We start from the raw sequence: 14,386 nt of genomic DNA on the forward strand, positions 1-14,386 counted from the left end.
TATTCTTCAAGTTGAGATTCTCTCCGTACCTTAGCAAGATTTTGCCAGAGTTCACAAAGGTAATCAAAAACCTGAGCATGTATTTCAGGGTCCATAATGCAATTGACATCTCCTAAAATTCCTAGCATCCGCCTCCACATTACAGTTGCTACATCTGCATGCCAGCCAGTCAGGGTTCCTCCTGCCATCACACTGCAACATTCAGATGGAAAATCACTGGTTTCTATAGGAAGAGAAAAACACATATTATCAGGCTGCTGTTCTTTGTTGTGAAGAGATTCAAAGCAAAGAAATATACCATGAAACTTAATTTGTACTAGTATTTGTACAATTAGACTGAAGCAATGCTTAACCTAATACAAAAAGACAAAGGAACACAATTTTTTTTCTTTGCATTCTCTTCCCAAATATTTTCACAGTGTAACCTCTCTTCTTACCTTCAAAAAGTGTTTTGAAGTAGAGGAAGTTTAAAAAGCAAATTGAGAATTCAGTGAAACACTAGCCTTAGAACAAATTCAGAAAAATTAAGGCATTGTTTTTATGTGCACACCTGAAGTGTAGTCCATCTTTTTACAATAAATGTGTTGCATTTATCTAGAAAACAAGGTTGAAGCCAAGGCGTATGCATTGGATCATGCTTCCTCCTTAACTGTTTCATTCTCATTGGTCATACTATTATATAAACCTGTTTTGTGTATGATGGCATGCATCTGGTGCAAAAATCATACTGTATGCATTATATCCTGGACCACGGTATAATGGTACATTAATGCCCCTGCACCTACTGTTTTCTACATTTTGCTGCAGCATAACTGGGAAATGTTCAGATGTAAAGTTATAGGTATATCCACTAAGAACTACCTAGAGATCATAGTAACGTCTTATTTTAGGCTTCCTTAAGACCACATACTCCTGTTTATTCCAGCTAAAATTAGCATAGATAGGATAGGCAATTTATTAGCCCCACTAATCTGGAGGAAAGCTGGAGAAGTGGGACAGTCAATGAAAGTACATTTTCACGTGGCAGTTAGTTCATGATAGGAAAAATAATTCTACTGTTTTAAACTACCTTGAGTTTACACACTTAGATATATGAACAAGCTATGTAGCTTCAGTCAATGATTAACTTAAAAATAAAAATCTGTTTTATTTAAGAGAATGAAGGCCTCTTTATTATTTACAACTTCAAAAAATGGCCCCAAATACAAGCTTTTTAAAAACAGTCTGTACTAAATAGGGAATGAAAGAAAAGGTAGTCTTAAATTTGCTATTAAAGGCATTGCCTAGATCATCCGGTGTCTGTAAAACAGAGTGGTGGAGTTTCTCATCCAATTGCAGGTCCTTTTGTTCATTGTGATCTGCACTCAAAGTAGCAGGTGATGGAGTCTGGGACCGTGATCCAAGAGCAGACTGAACTGGTGAAGCACTTTCGGAACCTGTAAAAGAATTTTAACTATCAGAATAAAATGAATAGCCCTGCATGCGCCACAAAGACCCATCAATCAGCTGGCTAGCAGGAGGTGTGTGCACATGCGTGGCAGAGCTGAACTGGGACAACGGCTTGAGTGCCCCCAGAGGACTCTGCGTGCCACCTGTATGACATAGGTTCGCCATCACAGCCTTGTAGAGTGTTCTAGAGCTGCTCCCTGCTTTAAGGGGGAATGGGATGGGGAATTGCATCAATTCTTGTTCTCTTTATTTTCTCAAAAGCCTTCTGTATTCATCTGTATTGTCTCTAACAGTTAGATGCTGGAATATAGTATTATGCTAATTATCCTCCTTCCACTGAGATCAGTTCCAGTTACTGTTGATGTGGGGGAGGGGGAAAGGGAAGGGTTCTGCTTTAGAGATCCTCTTGACTGGAGTGCCTCAGGGCTCAATACTCTTGCTATGTCCATTTAATATCTATATAAAGCGTTTGAGTGAGGTCATTCGATGGCACAGAGTGAGCTGTCATTAATAAGCTGACTGTATCTCTCTGCTCCAGGCTAACCAACTGATGCTTCTGTCAGTGCCCAGAGGTTATGAAATGGAATGGGGATGTTCTGTATGTGGAAAACAGATTTCGACTCAAGCCTAGCAATATGGAGTGGCTTTGGATTTTTAGGAATCTGGGTCCTTAATTCTAGATGAGGTTATACCACCACAGGCAGAATGGCTGTGCAATTTGGTGGTCCTTTTGCACTTGGGGCTCTGGTTTAAAGAGCACTTGTGGCCAAAGGATGCTTTGCTTTATGCTATTCCTTCATTGTACCCGTTCCTTGATCAGGAGGCGTCATATGTGATCATACATGATTTGGCCACCTTCCAATAGATTATTGCACTCTATATTGATCTTCCCTTGAAAAATATCTGGACACTTCAGTTAATTCAAAATTCAGCAAATATAGATATGCCTCATTATCCCCATATTGCACCTTTGTTTTAAGATCTACAGTTGCAAGAAAAAGTATATAAGCCCCTTGGTATCACGTGGAGTTTTGCATGAATTGGTCATAAAATGTGCTCTGAACTTCATCTGTCACAACAATAGAAAAACACAGTCTGCTGAAGATAATACTATACAAACATTAGATGTTGCCATGGTATTTGGTATTTGGTATTTATTAATGCTTATAGGCCGCCCTTTTCCCTGAGGGGACTCAGGGCGGCTTACATAAAATAAGGGGGGGGGTATACAGACAATAGACACAACAATACATAGAAGTAAAATAGTAAGCAACATTCATTCATCATTCGGGTGGGGACAGTTATCTTTGTCCCCAGGCCTGACGGGCTAGCCAGGTCTTAAGGGCGGAAGGTCTGGACGGTGGTGAGGGTACGAATCTCCACGGGGAGATTGTTCCAAAGGGTCGGAGCTGCTACTGAAAAGGCTCTCCTCCGTGTAGTTGCCAGTCGGCACTGACTGGCAGATGGAACTCGGAGGAGGCCTAATCTATGTGATCTAATTGGTCGCAGGGAGGTAATTGGCAGGAGGCGGTCTCTCAAGTACGCAGACCCACTACCATGAAGGGCTTTATGGGTGATAAGTAGCACCTTGAAGCGCACCCGGAGATCAACAGGTAGCCAGCGCAGCTCGCGGAGGATAGGTGTTATGTGGGTGAACCGAGGTGCACCCACAATCGCTCGCGCGGCTGCGTTCTGGACTAGCTGAAGTCGCCGGATGCTCTTCAAGGGCAGCCCCATGTAGAGCACATTGCAGTATTCCAGCCTAGAGGTCACAAGGGCCCGAGTGACTGTTGTGAGGGCCTCCCGGTTCAGGTAGGGTCGCAACTGGCGCACCAGGCGAACCTGGGCAAATGCCCCCCTGGTCACAGCCGTCAAATGGTGGTCAAAAGTCAGCTGTGGGTCCAGGAGGACTCCCAAGTTGCGAACCCTCTCTGAGGGGTATAAAGTTTGACCCCCCAGCCTGAGCGATGGAACACTGATCGAATTATTGGGAGGAAAGCACAACAGCCACCCGGTCTTCTCCGGGTTGAGTACAAGCTTGTTAGCCCTCATCCAGTCCATAACGGCCTCAAGGCCTCGGTTCATCACGTCCACCGCTTCATTGAGTTGGCACGGGGCGGACAGATACAATTGAGTATCGTCCGCGTATTGATGGTATCTTATCCCGTGCCTCCGAATGATCTCACCCAGCGGTTTCATGTAGATGTTAAATAGTACGGGGGATAAGACCGAACCCTGCGGCACCCCATATGTTAGGGGCCTAGGGGTCGATCTCTGCCCCCCCACCGACACCGACTGCGACCTGTCTGAGAGGTAGGAGGAGAACCACCGTAACACAGTGCCTCCCACCCCCACCTCCCGCAGTCGTCGCAGAAGGATACCATGGTCGATGGTATCGAAAGCCGCCGAGAGGTCGAGGAGAACCAGGATGGAGGCATGGCCTCCATCTCTGGCTCTCCAAAGATCATCGGTCAATGCGACCAAAGCAGTTTCTGTGCTGTAACCGGGTCTGAAGCCTGACTGAAGAAGAAAGAAAAAGTATATAAACCCCTTGGGATTACGTGGAGTTTTGCATGAATTGGTCATAAAATGTGCTCTGAACTTCATCTGTCACAACAATAGAAAAACACAGTCTGCTGAAGATAATACTATACAAACATTAGATGTTGCCATGGTTTAAGGGGTTCATATACTTTTTCTTGCAACTGTACACTACATACTAATTTGCTTCTGGGAGCAACTGAAAGTGCTTATTACTACCTATAAAGTCCTACATGGCATGAGGTTGGGGTATTTGAGGGACTGCCTTAATCCCTAGTATTCTACTCATTTTATGATGTTAGTTAGGAGAGAAATATTGTAGGTCACACCAATCAGGGATTGTCATCTAACAGGACACTGGAGTGTCTTTTCCATATTGGTGCCTGCACACATGCTGCCTGAGATGAATTTGGTCCCAGCTCTGCTCACTTTTCAGAAAGCCTTGAAGATCTGGCTATTTTTCTAGGAATGGGAGCTGCAAATGTAATTTTTTTTTTAAAAAAAATTGTGAGCCAAAATAGATCTAGAAAATGAGTAGGTGGCTAGAGGAAGACTGAACTACAGCTTCTCAAGATGCTGAAAAGCTTGTTTCATTTGGAATGGTATAATCCATTGGCCAAGCAACTCTTAATCAAATTAATAATATGCAAGATAAGAAACCTGTTATTGTTCTGTTTAGGCATGCTTAATTTGCCATGGAGTAGAATTAAACATATGGTAAGTGGATTTTATTCCCCAAAAGCTCATAAAGTAATATATATGCTACCTTTAAGAGTTCTTGAATTTGTTTTGATTTTGCTGTAATAAAATGACTATCTAGAAAATGGTTAAACAAAATATCTTAAAACCTAATAGAGACAGCTATAGGATGGAAAGGTGATATAAGCATCTACAATTAGATTTTTTTTCTCCCAACCCCTTTATTTCACCTGTAATTGTAGCAGCTTCAGCAGACAGTGCTTGCTGATTGAGACTGCTGGTCTCAGAGTCAATGTGGAGGGTAGTCAAACTAGCCACTTCTTGTTCTTCAGCACTCTGCTGAGGGCCGGAACCTGCATCAGATTCAGCAGAAGTTGTGCCACCTTCAGGGCATACACTGAAATCTAAAAAAAGGCCATTGTTCAGACCTAAGTTAAAAACACAGCCATTACCATTATAGAAACAGCCAACACTGAAGCTTTTGCAGAAACAGTCTATTGCTACTTTTTGTTTTATGCTTGCTGCAATGTTATTAAGATGTATAGTCAAGGGAACTGCCAAAGAAATGTTATCTATATTTGGAGATATGGTGTATATTAGAGTAGATAAAGGAACAAAAAAGATTGCATTAGAGTTCTAGAAATAATATTTATTTTTCCTGGAAAACAATAAACTGGGACTAACTTTTTTGGCGATGTGCTCTTACTTGCAGTTTTTATTTCTGAAGTGTTTTATCATTGCCTTCTTCTGAGGATTGTGAAAGAGCAACAGGCCCAATGTCACTCAGCTGGCTTCAAAAGGGGACTAGAATTCCTAGTCTCCTGGTTCCTAGCATAGTGCCTTAACTACTACATCAGACTGGCTCCTTTGCAGTTGGCTTATTTATGTGTAAAAGCAAGATTGTAAAAGTTTAGCCACTGGAGATTGATCTGTTGAGAGAAGTACCAAAAAGAAGGCCCAAGATAGGACCTCATCAAGGGAACTTCATTTCAACTACAACATGCTGAATGTATTTAACATGTGTACATCTAAAAATAAGGACCTTCTCCAACTAAGATAATTCTTGAGGATTGGTTCTGATGAAATAAGCCCAAGGAACTCATTATCGTGAATTCATGCTGTTGTAAACAAGAGAGAATGTGTGTTGTTCAGACAGTTATAGGACACGCTCGCATCATTTTCTCTATTGGCTGAGTATTCACTAAGTCTTATTGGATGCCATATGTACCCTGTAGCTTGAAACATTAATAGTAATGTTATTGAAAAACAAAACAAAAACCTCATGTAGTACAAAAAACGCTATTTAAAATATCTGTTTAAATATGTATTACCCATAGGCAAGATAAACCTATTAAGACAAAAATTCCTGCTCTGAAACTATACATTTTGATAAAAGGCTCTTCCTTGTGGATTTTACTCCAGATTTTTAAAATTAATTTACTAATGTTAACCCATTCAATTTTAGATTTACACCAAAATCTATTGCTACATTGATGGAAAACATTTTCATACAGCAGAAGCTTACATGAACTGAATAGGGGAAGAAGATGGTTATCAGCAATTTACCCTTTCTGCAGCAATCTACACCTTACCCATCTGCTCTGGATGATTGAGGCCATTCTTCGAAAACATGGGAGATAGGAATATAGATAGGTAGGAGATTGTCTGCAGAGAAAATAAAAGAATTCTGTCTCCCCTCCACACATTTCAGTTACATGCTTCCACTCGACTGAAAAATGTCCTGCCCATGAAGCGATACCAATCAAACAGCAATTGAATTTTCTCCTTAACACTCTTTATTATATAATTGTATGTAAGATTCAGTGAGGATATACTTGCTTTCAAATTTATGGCCATCATATTGGAATGCACTGAAGGAATCAGAATGGCTGTCAGAACTGACAAGGTCGCTGCTGCCTGCACTGGCAGGAGACGTCCATTCAGAAGGTACACCGGGATCATCAATAGGACGCATTTGATTCTGCTTGTTCAATATATCAGGAAGATCTTTTGGTACTTCTAAGCTTCCTGGACTGCTTCCTCTTCTTGCCACGTTCTAATTGAAATAATATTTCAGGTAATTTAAGAAAAAAAATATAGTCAGAAATGACAAGAATCTTACAATTAATTGTACCTGTAATCCACTGGTTCTTATTCTGGTCTGAGGCAATGGAATCTAAGGCTATTCCCTGTTCTACGTGACAGTCTTTCAAATAGTTAAAACTATCATATTTTCCCCAATCAACTTTTCTATAGGCTAAACACGATCAAGATACTTCTGAATGGTTAATTAATTAGTTATTAGTTAACTGAGATTTATATAGCTGCCTATCTCCCCCCCAAAAAAGGATACTCTGAGTGGCACATGACAATAAAATGGTTTCCACTTCCCTTGCCATTTTCTTGAATTTATCACTATCCTTTTTAAACAATGGAGTCCAGAAGTGGACACAATACTCTAAATGGACCCTTCATAATTCCATAAGGTATTCTAAGCTCCTATTAATGCTCTTCATGGAAGCATTTCCCTTTTCTAGAGGCTGCATCTCTTTGCTGACTCATGTTTCAACTATGATTGATAAGAACAACCAGATCTTTTTCACATGTAGTTCAGCTAAGCTGGGTCTTTGCCATCCTATATTTGCCTTTCATTTTTCCTAACCAGATGCAGAAGTTTACATTCATCCTGATCATTTTAGTCCACCATTCAAACCTGATCAGAGCTTTTAAGATATGAACCATCTCTGCCATTTTTCTGTCACCTACAAACTTGACAAGGGACTTTCAAATTCCTCATCAAAGTCATTAATAAAATCATGAATGATACAGGGCCCAGAAGAGAACTGTGTGATTCTCAACACTTTCCTGGAACTGATTAATAAGTACTCCTTGGGAGTATTCATTCAAACAATTAGGAGTCCATCTAGCCCATATTTTACCATTTTACTAAGGAAAATATTATGAGGTATTTTGTTGAAAGCTTTCCTGAGGTCCAGATACATAATGTATATGGCATTTTTACAGTAACCTAGCTAGTAACTCTATCCAAGAAAAGTTAGTTTGGCATTATTTTATTTTCAATAAACCCATGCTGACTATTAATTGTATCATACCTATTCAAATGCTCACGTACATGCTGTTTAATAATCACAGTAATATTGCCTGGTATAGATGCACATAGATCTGAAGCATTCTGGATGCTCCTTCTTTCATTTTTTGAAGACAGGAACTTTTGTTTTCTTCCAATCTTTTGTCCCAAAGGTGTTTTTTTCAAAAGGCAACTGGACTTTGCTTTTGCTTGAAGACATTTACTTCTCGCCCAAGAAGCTTCTTCAGTTATCATCTGAAGAAGCTTCTTGGCTGAGACATGAAACATCTTCAAGCAAAAACAAAGGAAGTCCAGCTGGCCCTTTTCAGTATTCTAGGATGTAATCCATCGCTGGTCTGAATTCATTTAAATGAATGCCAATGTAGCTTGAGGTATTTATGCCTAAATTTCCTCCTTTCTCCAGTGGGTAGAAAAATGATCAGTGAGAGTTCCATTCTCTTCTGAGAGAAGAGAGATGCAAAATAGGAGATAAGAGATTCTACCTTCTCATCACACAATCAACTATGATCAAGTTACCATTTTCTGCTCACAACTGATCTGTAGGATCTTTGGTTTTCTTTGTATTTATGATAGAATCCACAGTTAGTTGTTTATTTACTTGTGGTATCTCTCACAAATCCCTGCTCATTTAAAACTTAACCCACAATTATTACAATTTTGTATACCTTGAATTCATCATTAGTCATATGTTCCTCCTTTCATACTCCTCTTTCTCTTCAGCATTTTGAAGAGTTCTGCATAAATCAATCTGATCTCTTTATATTGCTCCTATTTTTCCATCTTTGCTGCCATAGATTAACACAATTATTTTCTTTTCCTAAAGCATCTTTAAAGTGCTACGTTTGCAATCAATTTTTCCCTGTTCATGTGGAGTAGGTTTGGGATAGCTGACACTCTTATTTTTTGTTCTACCTTCTGATAAATAAAGATCTCAGTGAGAGAAGATAAGACCTAACCTAACTTGGACCTGTGACTTATTAGATTCCTACGTTGGTAAGGATAATCAAAATTCTCTATTATTACTACCATTTGTACTACATTGTACTAGTACTACTATTACTACCAGACTATCACTCTTTGAAAGACTGGTCATCTGATGGCAAAAATCTTCATCCACATCTTCTGACTGCTAGGTTGCTTATGATAGTACCACTTTCGTTTCCCTTTTTTTTCCAATCCAAACACTTTCAATAGCATTTGATGATACTTGAGTTTCTGCGCAAGCATGTTTTTCTTTGCATAACAGTGCAACATCACCCTTCTTTGTGGGAGATGTTCCTGTGGAATATGTTGCAGCTTTTATTGTTATGTGTCAATCATGAATATCACATCACCAAGATTCCATTATATCCATCACATCATATTTGTCTTCCTCAATGAGGATCTCTAGTTCTCCTTATTTATTTCCCAGCCCATTAGCATTTGCAGTTAAAATTAATTATGCAACTCAATCATAATCATCATTGTATCTGATACTTTAAGATAAAAGAAAAAGCTAAAAGCTTACCAAAGAGCTACCACTGCGTAGTCTTTCGGCTATAAACTCATCCATGAGGTCAGGAATATTTGCATTACTACTGCCATTATCATTACCAAGAGGGATCTGCTTTTGGCTCATATCCTCCCTATTGGCTAAAAGCAAATGAATGACTGTATATAGTAAAAAAAACATTTTCAACAAGAAATACTTTTAAAACATTATAAAATAAGTTAGACAATACAAATAATTATTTACTGATCATGCAGTTAAAATATGTTCTTTAAAAACAGATTTAGTTATAAGAATTAGTACAGCTGTTTCACCTATTAAACCATCCCATCCCATCACCACTGAGCAAGTGTTAGTCAATCTCCAGTGTGACCTTGAAAAAAGCAAGAAAGCTTACAGATAAGCACTATTAAAGTTGTTAATGCTTGCTTCACTCCTTCATATCAATGAATGTGTAATGCTCTAAAGCTTTGCCAATGTGTGCTAATGAAAACAGGTAGATTGACATTATACGCATTATTTAGAGTACACTGAATTATATGTTTCACTGCATATTCAAAACACAGCATTGAGAATGAAAAATTGTATCGTTACAAAATGGAATATAGTTGCTGATCAATACTGCAAAGCATTACACTGTTACTCATCCTATGCATTTTGTTACTTTAACCTTGAAGGTCCCAGATGTTCTGGTTTATTTTTATTAATCAAATGTTGTCTCTCCCAAAAAAGAGTAAATGTATTGCTACTCTGAGATACAATTTTGATTTTGATATTACACTTTTAAGGTATTAAATAAAGTTTAAAAACCCTCTCTAAATGTTCCTAGTATTCAAGCTAAACATCTTCAACAAGGAGATGCATTAAATAAAATAAATCAATCTGAAATAATTTGTTGCATTATTGACTAATTTGTTATGATATGCTAACAAAGACTGCCCTCAGATGGCATTAACATCTCAATGCAGGATGCATTATAGAACATTCTGTTAATCATGCCAGCATACAATGTATGAAAAAAAACAAAACAAAAAAACACCAAAATCCTACCTCACTGCTGAAAATGAATTGAATTCTGATTATTTTTTAAAAGTTACTTAGCATGTCAACTAAGATGGTGATATTAGAATGACAGCCAGCCTTGTCCATTTTTATTAGTACATAGAGGCGTCACAGTTAGTTCCAGAAGAACTATCATGGTTCCTTTATGCACTTCTGTGATTCCAGATAACAAAAGCAGTGATAGATGTTGCCATGAAAATGAGGCATCCATTTTAGTGAATGCACCTAGAAAGCGCTAAAGCATATTTCGAAACTGCTCAGATAAAATGTCAAAATCCACACTTGACTGTTATGATGAAGTAATCCAAACATGAAATGTTGACATCCGCTTTAAATTTTTGTTTTCAGGAGGAGGAGGAGGAGGAGGAACCTAATTGCACCTGCAATTAGTTCAAATACAAGTGATAACTAAGGAGTAAGTGATAACTAAGGAGAAGCACTGGAGATATCACACCTACAGTTTCTATTAGAAACCAAATATATGCCAATTGTATCTAAATGGTTGGATTCCAGGGTATGCCAGGAGAAGCATGGCAAACAATCTATTTGTAGATTTACTGTCTCTTCCTCTTCCCTACCTTAAGTGTTCAGCAGCAAAGTGATTCATTAAATGTTTTTTTTAAAAAGATAATTAGTAATTTATAGTTCGCATATTTAATTTACACTTGGGGGAAAAAATTCAGCTGGCCATTGCGCATGCAAAACCAAACAAGAAAAAGCACTGATCACCCCAAAGCCTTTTGATTGCTTTGTAACAGCTTGCTTTAGGTGCATAAAGCCAAACTGATGCTGCCTTTTCTCCTTTTGTGCGCTGCACAGTTTTAGTGCTCACCTGCAGCTTTCTTTCCAAAATAGCCCATTACATGACTGTACAGATCCCTCAGTGGAGCCTCTGCTGGCACTCTGCTCTGCCTCTGTGGGGAAACATTTGCCTTCGGCTTCGAAAGAGCATGTACAACAGATTTATACACACCACCCAGGGAGCCCTGCTGTTGTCCCGACTCCTGATTTGATGGTTTAGGTGGGCTACGATTAGACATTTGATTTATTCCAACACTTTCCTTCTGCAGCGGGAATGCTGGAACATCTCCTGATTCTTTATTTTGCTTACTATTAGCAGATGTTGCACTGACTGCATCTAGATGCCTATAGATTCCAGGTCTGACCAGCACAGCCCCAGAGGATGAGCTGGTACTTGTGCTTGTGCTTGTATTGCTGCTGCTGCTGCTATTGGTCCCACTACTGAAACCACTGAGTTTACGCAGTCTTGCTTTCCATGGGGCCTCTTTGTTTTCTAGAGGATTATAAAACTGAACACATTCAGTAGATGGCCTAAAAGTAACATGGACACTGTTTCGCTTTTTAGTTGCTATTTTCATGATTTTAGCCTTATGAGTTACTGTTTCAGATATACTTCTCTTAGTTGGTGTCACTTTGCTCATGCCTGTAAGTTGAAGCATTTCAGGGTTAACTAAGGCTTTATGTGGCATTTTCTTTGCATGCATAACACTTGTGTTGGTTATTTTTTCATTAAAGAGGGCACTCTTATGTTTTTCAGCTAACACTGTTTCCACAGATACATCTACATCAGTGGCAATTTGTCTGTACAAATATCTCTTCCTTTCTTTGTCAATAGGGATACTTGACCTGGGATCAAGCAGATTTTGGGTGTGATTATCAATATTTAATTGTTTAGCATTATCAGCTTGGTTTCTTGTAGAAGTATCTACTTGTGTAGGTGCAATATTACTTATAAAGCCAGTTTGATTTTGTTCCAATTGTAGTTCTGTATTATTGGTATTTTCTGCAACAATAGTACAACTTGCAACAGTCTGGTCTGTACACTCTACTTCATCCAATGGCAAGTTATCACTCCTACTTATTCCTGCAACAAATTCATGAGGAGAAGACCCACGCTTATCTATCTCAATGCTACTGAAAAATTCTTCTTTTTCTTTAAAATATTCTCTCAGAGATGAAAGAAGATCATCTTCACCTTCAAGGTCAACATACTCGTTTTGTTCAAAAGCTGCATCTGCAAGTTCTACAGGGCCTACCAACTGACAAAGATGATCATAAATACTATCCCCAACTTCCAGAGAGGACTCTCTGCTATTTGTATCGGTAATGTGACTTTCAGTGGATCTACATATTGAAGAGGCCTCTGTGGAACTCTGTAAGCTTGGCGCATGATGGGATGAACCGTCAATGACAGGAACTGCACCTTTGACTCGCTCAACAGTGAATGGTTCCAGTATATCAGATGTGCTGCTACTTCTTGGAAGTGGCTGCTCCTCATTCAGTGCATCGAAAACTTCACTAGGAGTTTCTTCGCTCTGTGAAAAATGTCTGATGCGAGATGGACGTGGGAGGATTTGAGCATCATCAATGTCTGCAGAAAAAGTATGCATTTAGAACATATTATATCCATATTTTTATTTTCCTAGTATTTAATTGTTCAGTACAACAATATACAATTTAAAAAAGGTTCCCAAAATGCTTTGTTAAGTAAAATGAAATACTGTTTTTTTGAAGTTTTATTAAACATCTGCATTCAAATATAAAATGTATACAATGTGAATCATCAGGACACTTTTAAAATGTTAACGTTCATAGAAATAAACAACAAAATAATGAGAGATTTGGAAACACTGTTAAAACTAGGGCTGTGCCAATGAATTATTAAATACTAATTTAATTCAGGGACTCAAAACAAATATTTAATTATATTGTCTATTTAGAGGAAATGCAATGCAAAAATTGACAGTCTGTCATAATTTAGATGGCTCTATATATAGGGTAAGATAAATAAATAAAAAGTCCTAATGTGCAAATCTATATGAACAAAAATACAAAGCACAAATATAAACATGAAAGGGTTATGCTGTTTTTAAATATTGCTTTAAATTATTATAATCATGCATCACTATCTTTTCTCCCACTTCTCAGGTTTGCTTAAAAATATGCACGTACAAAATACTTTTCAGCCTCTAATCGGATCCTTCAAAAACAGCCTAGATTCCCCTAAACATACAAAAACTAGTTTTTAAATAAAACTAGTAAATAAACACAACATAGTATTACTTCAGAAGCCTAACAAATTGAACCTATACTCTATGTTAATATCATAATATTTACTTTATTTCTGTCTCAATATGTAAAATTGTATCTTGATCCTAACAAGTAAATGGGATCAGCACTTGTAATACAGAATTAGTCTTTGCTGTTTTAGATCAGTCCAAATACATGAAGACGAACAGAAAATCAGTAAGCACTGAACAGAAAAAGCAAAGTTGTTCATACTTTTCTGTGCCAATATTTACTGTATAGGAGCTTAACTCTTATGGCCAGCTCAGAGGTTAATGAAAACAATTATAACTGCCTATTGCAACTTTTTCCAAGGTGACCTAACACAAAGAAGAGATATTTTAAAGTATTATATCTGGCCATAGAAGTATGCCTGCAATTTTTAAGGGCCAATGATATAAGTTGAGATATATTATAAAGTGTTCTGATAGTCATTTAGTTATTTTATTTCAACAATGTTTTCAAATTCTACATTTTATTATTATTCTCTTTTAAACTTCTTTTTGGTTAGTTTGGTGCTGATAGTTTTACAAATATTTAGCTTTAATACTATTTGGTTGTGGGACATCTTAAGTATTTCACCGAAAAATGGGATATACATTTTTTTTTAAAAAACTAAATAAATATTCAAATCAGTGTTTTAATCAATTTATAGACAAATACCGTATTTTTCAGACTATAAGACACACCATGATTTTGAAGAGGTAAATTTTTTTAAAAAAGTTTTTGCACTCTGCAGACCTCCTAAACCCTCTGCAGGCCTTGTTTTTTTGAAAAAAAAAATGGGGGGATGCAGAGCTTTGGGAGGCTTGTAGAGTGCTCCTGGGGACTAGAGCAAAAACGAGCAAAAAATGGGCCACTTTTTGCAAAAAAAAAAGAGGGCATGCAGAGCTTTGGGAGTGCTCCTGGAGGTTTGGGTGGGGGGCAAAAATGAGCAAAAAATGGCCTGT

The 14,386-nt window shown here is 38.0% G+C and overlaps 1 protein-coding gene across 3 annotated transcripts in view; it reads right to left on the minus strand.

Annotated features, from left to right (window-relative positions):
• The window catches only part of RALGAPA1 (Ral GTPase activating protein catalytic subunit alpha 1), a 132,257-nt gene that overhangs the window by 73,476 nt on the left and 44,395 nt on the right, over positions 1–14,386 (minus strand). For 2 of the 3 annotated variants that reach the window (XM_032230895.1, XM_032230904.1), the window contains exons 17-22: positions 11,182–12,741; positions 9,306–9,430; positions 6,529–6,745; positions 4,920–5,093; positions 1,284–1,436; positions 30–223 (exon numbers count right to left, since the gene is read on the minus strand). In XM_032230895.1, the coding sequence (XP_032086786.1) occupies positions 30–223; positions 1,284–1,436; positions 4,920–5,093; positions 6,529–6,745; positions 9,306–9,430; positions 11,182–12,741 (2,423 nt within the window). The remainder of the gene's footprint in view (positions 1–29; positions 224–1,283; positions 1,437–4,919; positions 5,094–6,528; positions 6,746–9,305; positions 9,431–11,181; positions 12,742–14,386) is intronic. The other variant, XM_032230912.1, reaches the window with a different exon arrangement.

This window comes from Thamnophis elegans, chromosome 1 (genome assembly GCF_009769535.1).
Source record: "Thamnophis elegans isolate rThaEle1 chromosome 1, rThaEle1.pri, whole genome shotgun sequence".
In the NCBI taxonomy this organism is placed as follows: Eukaryota; Metazoa; Chordata; class Lepidosauria; order Squamata; family Colubridae; genus Thamnophis; species Thamnophis elegans.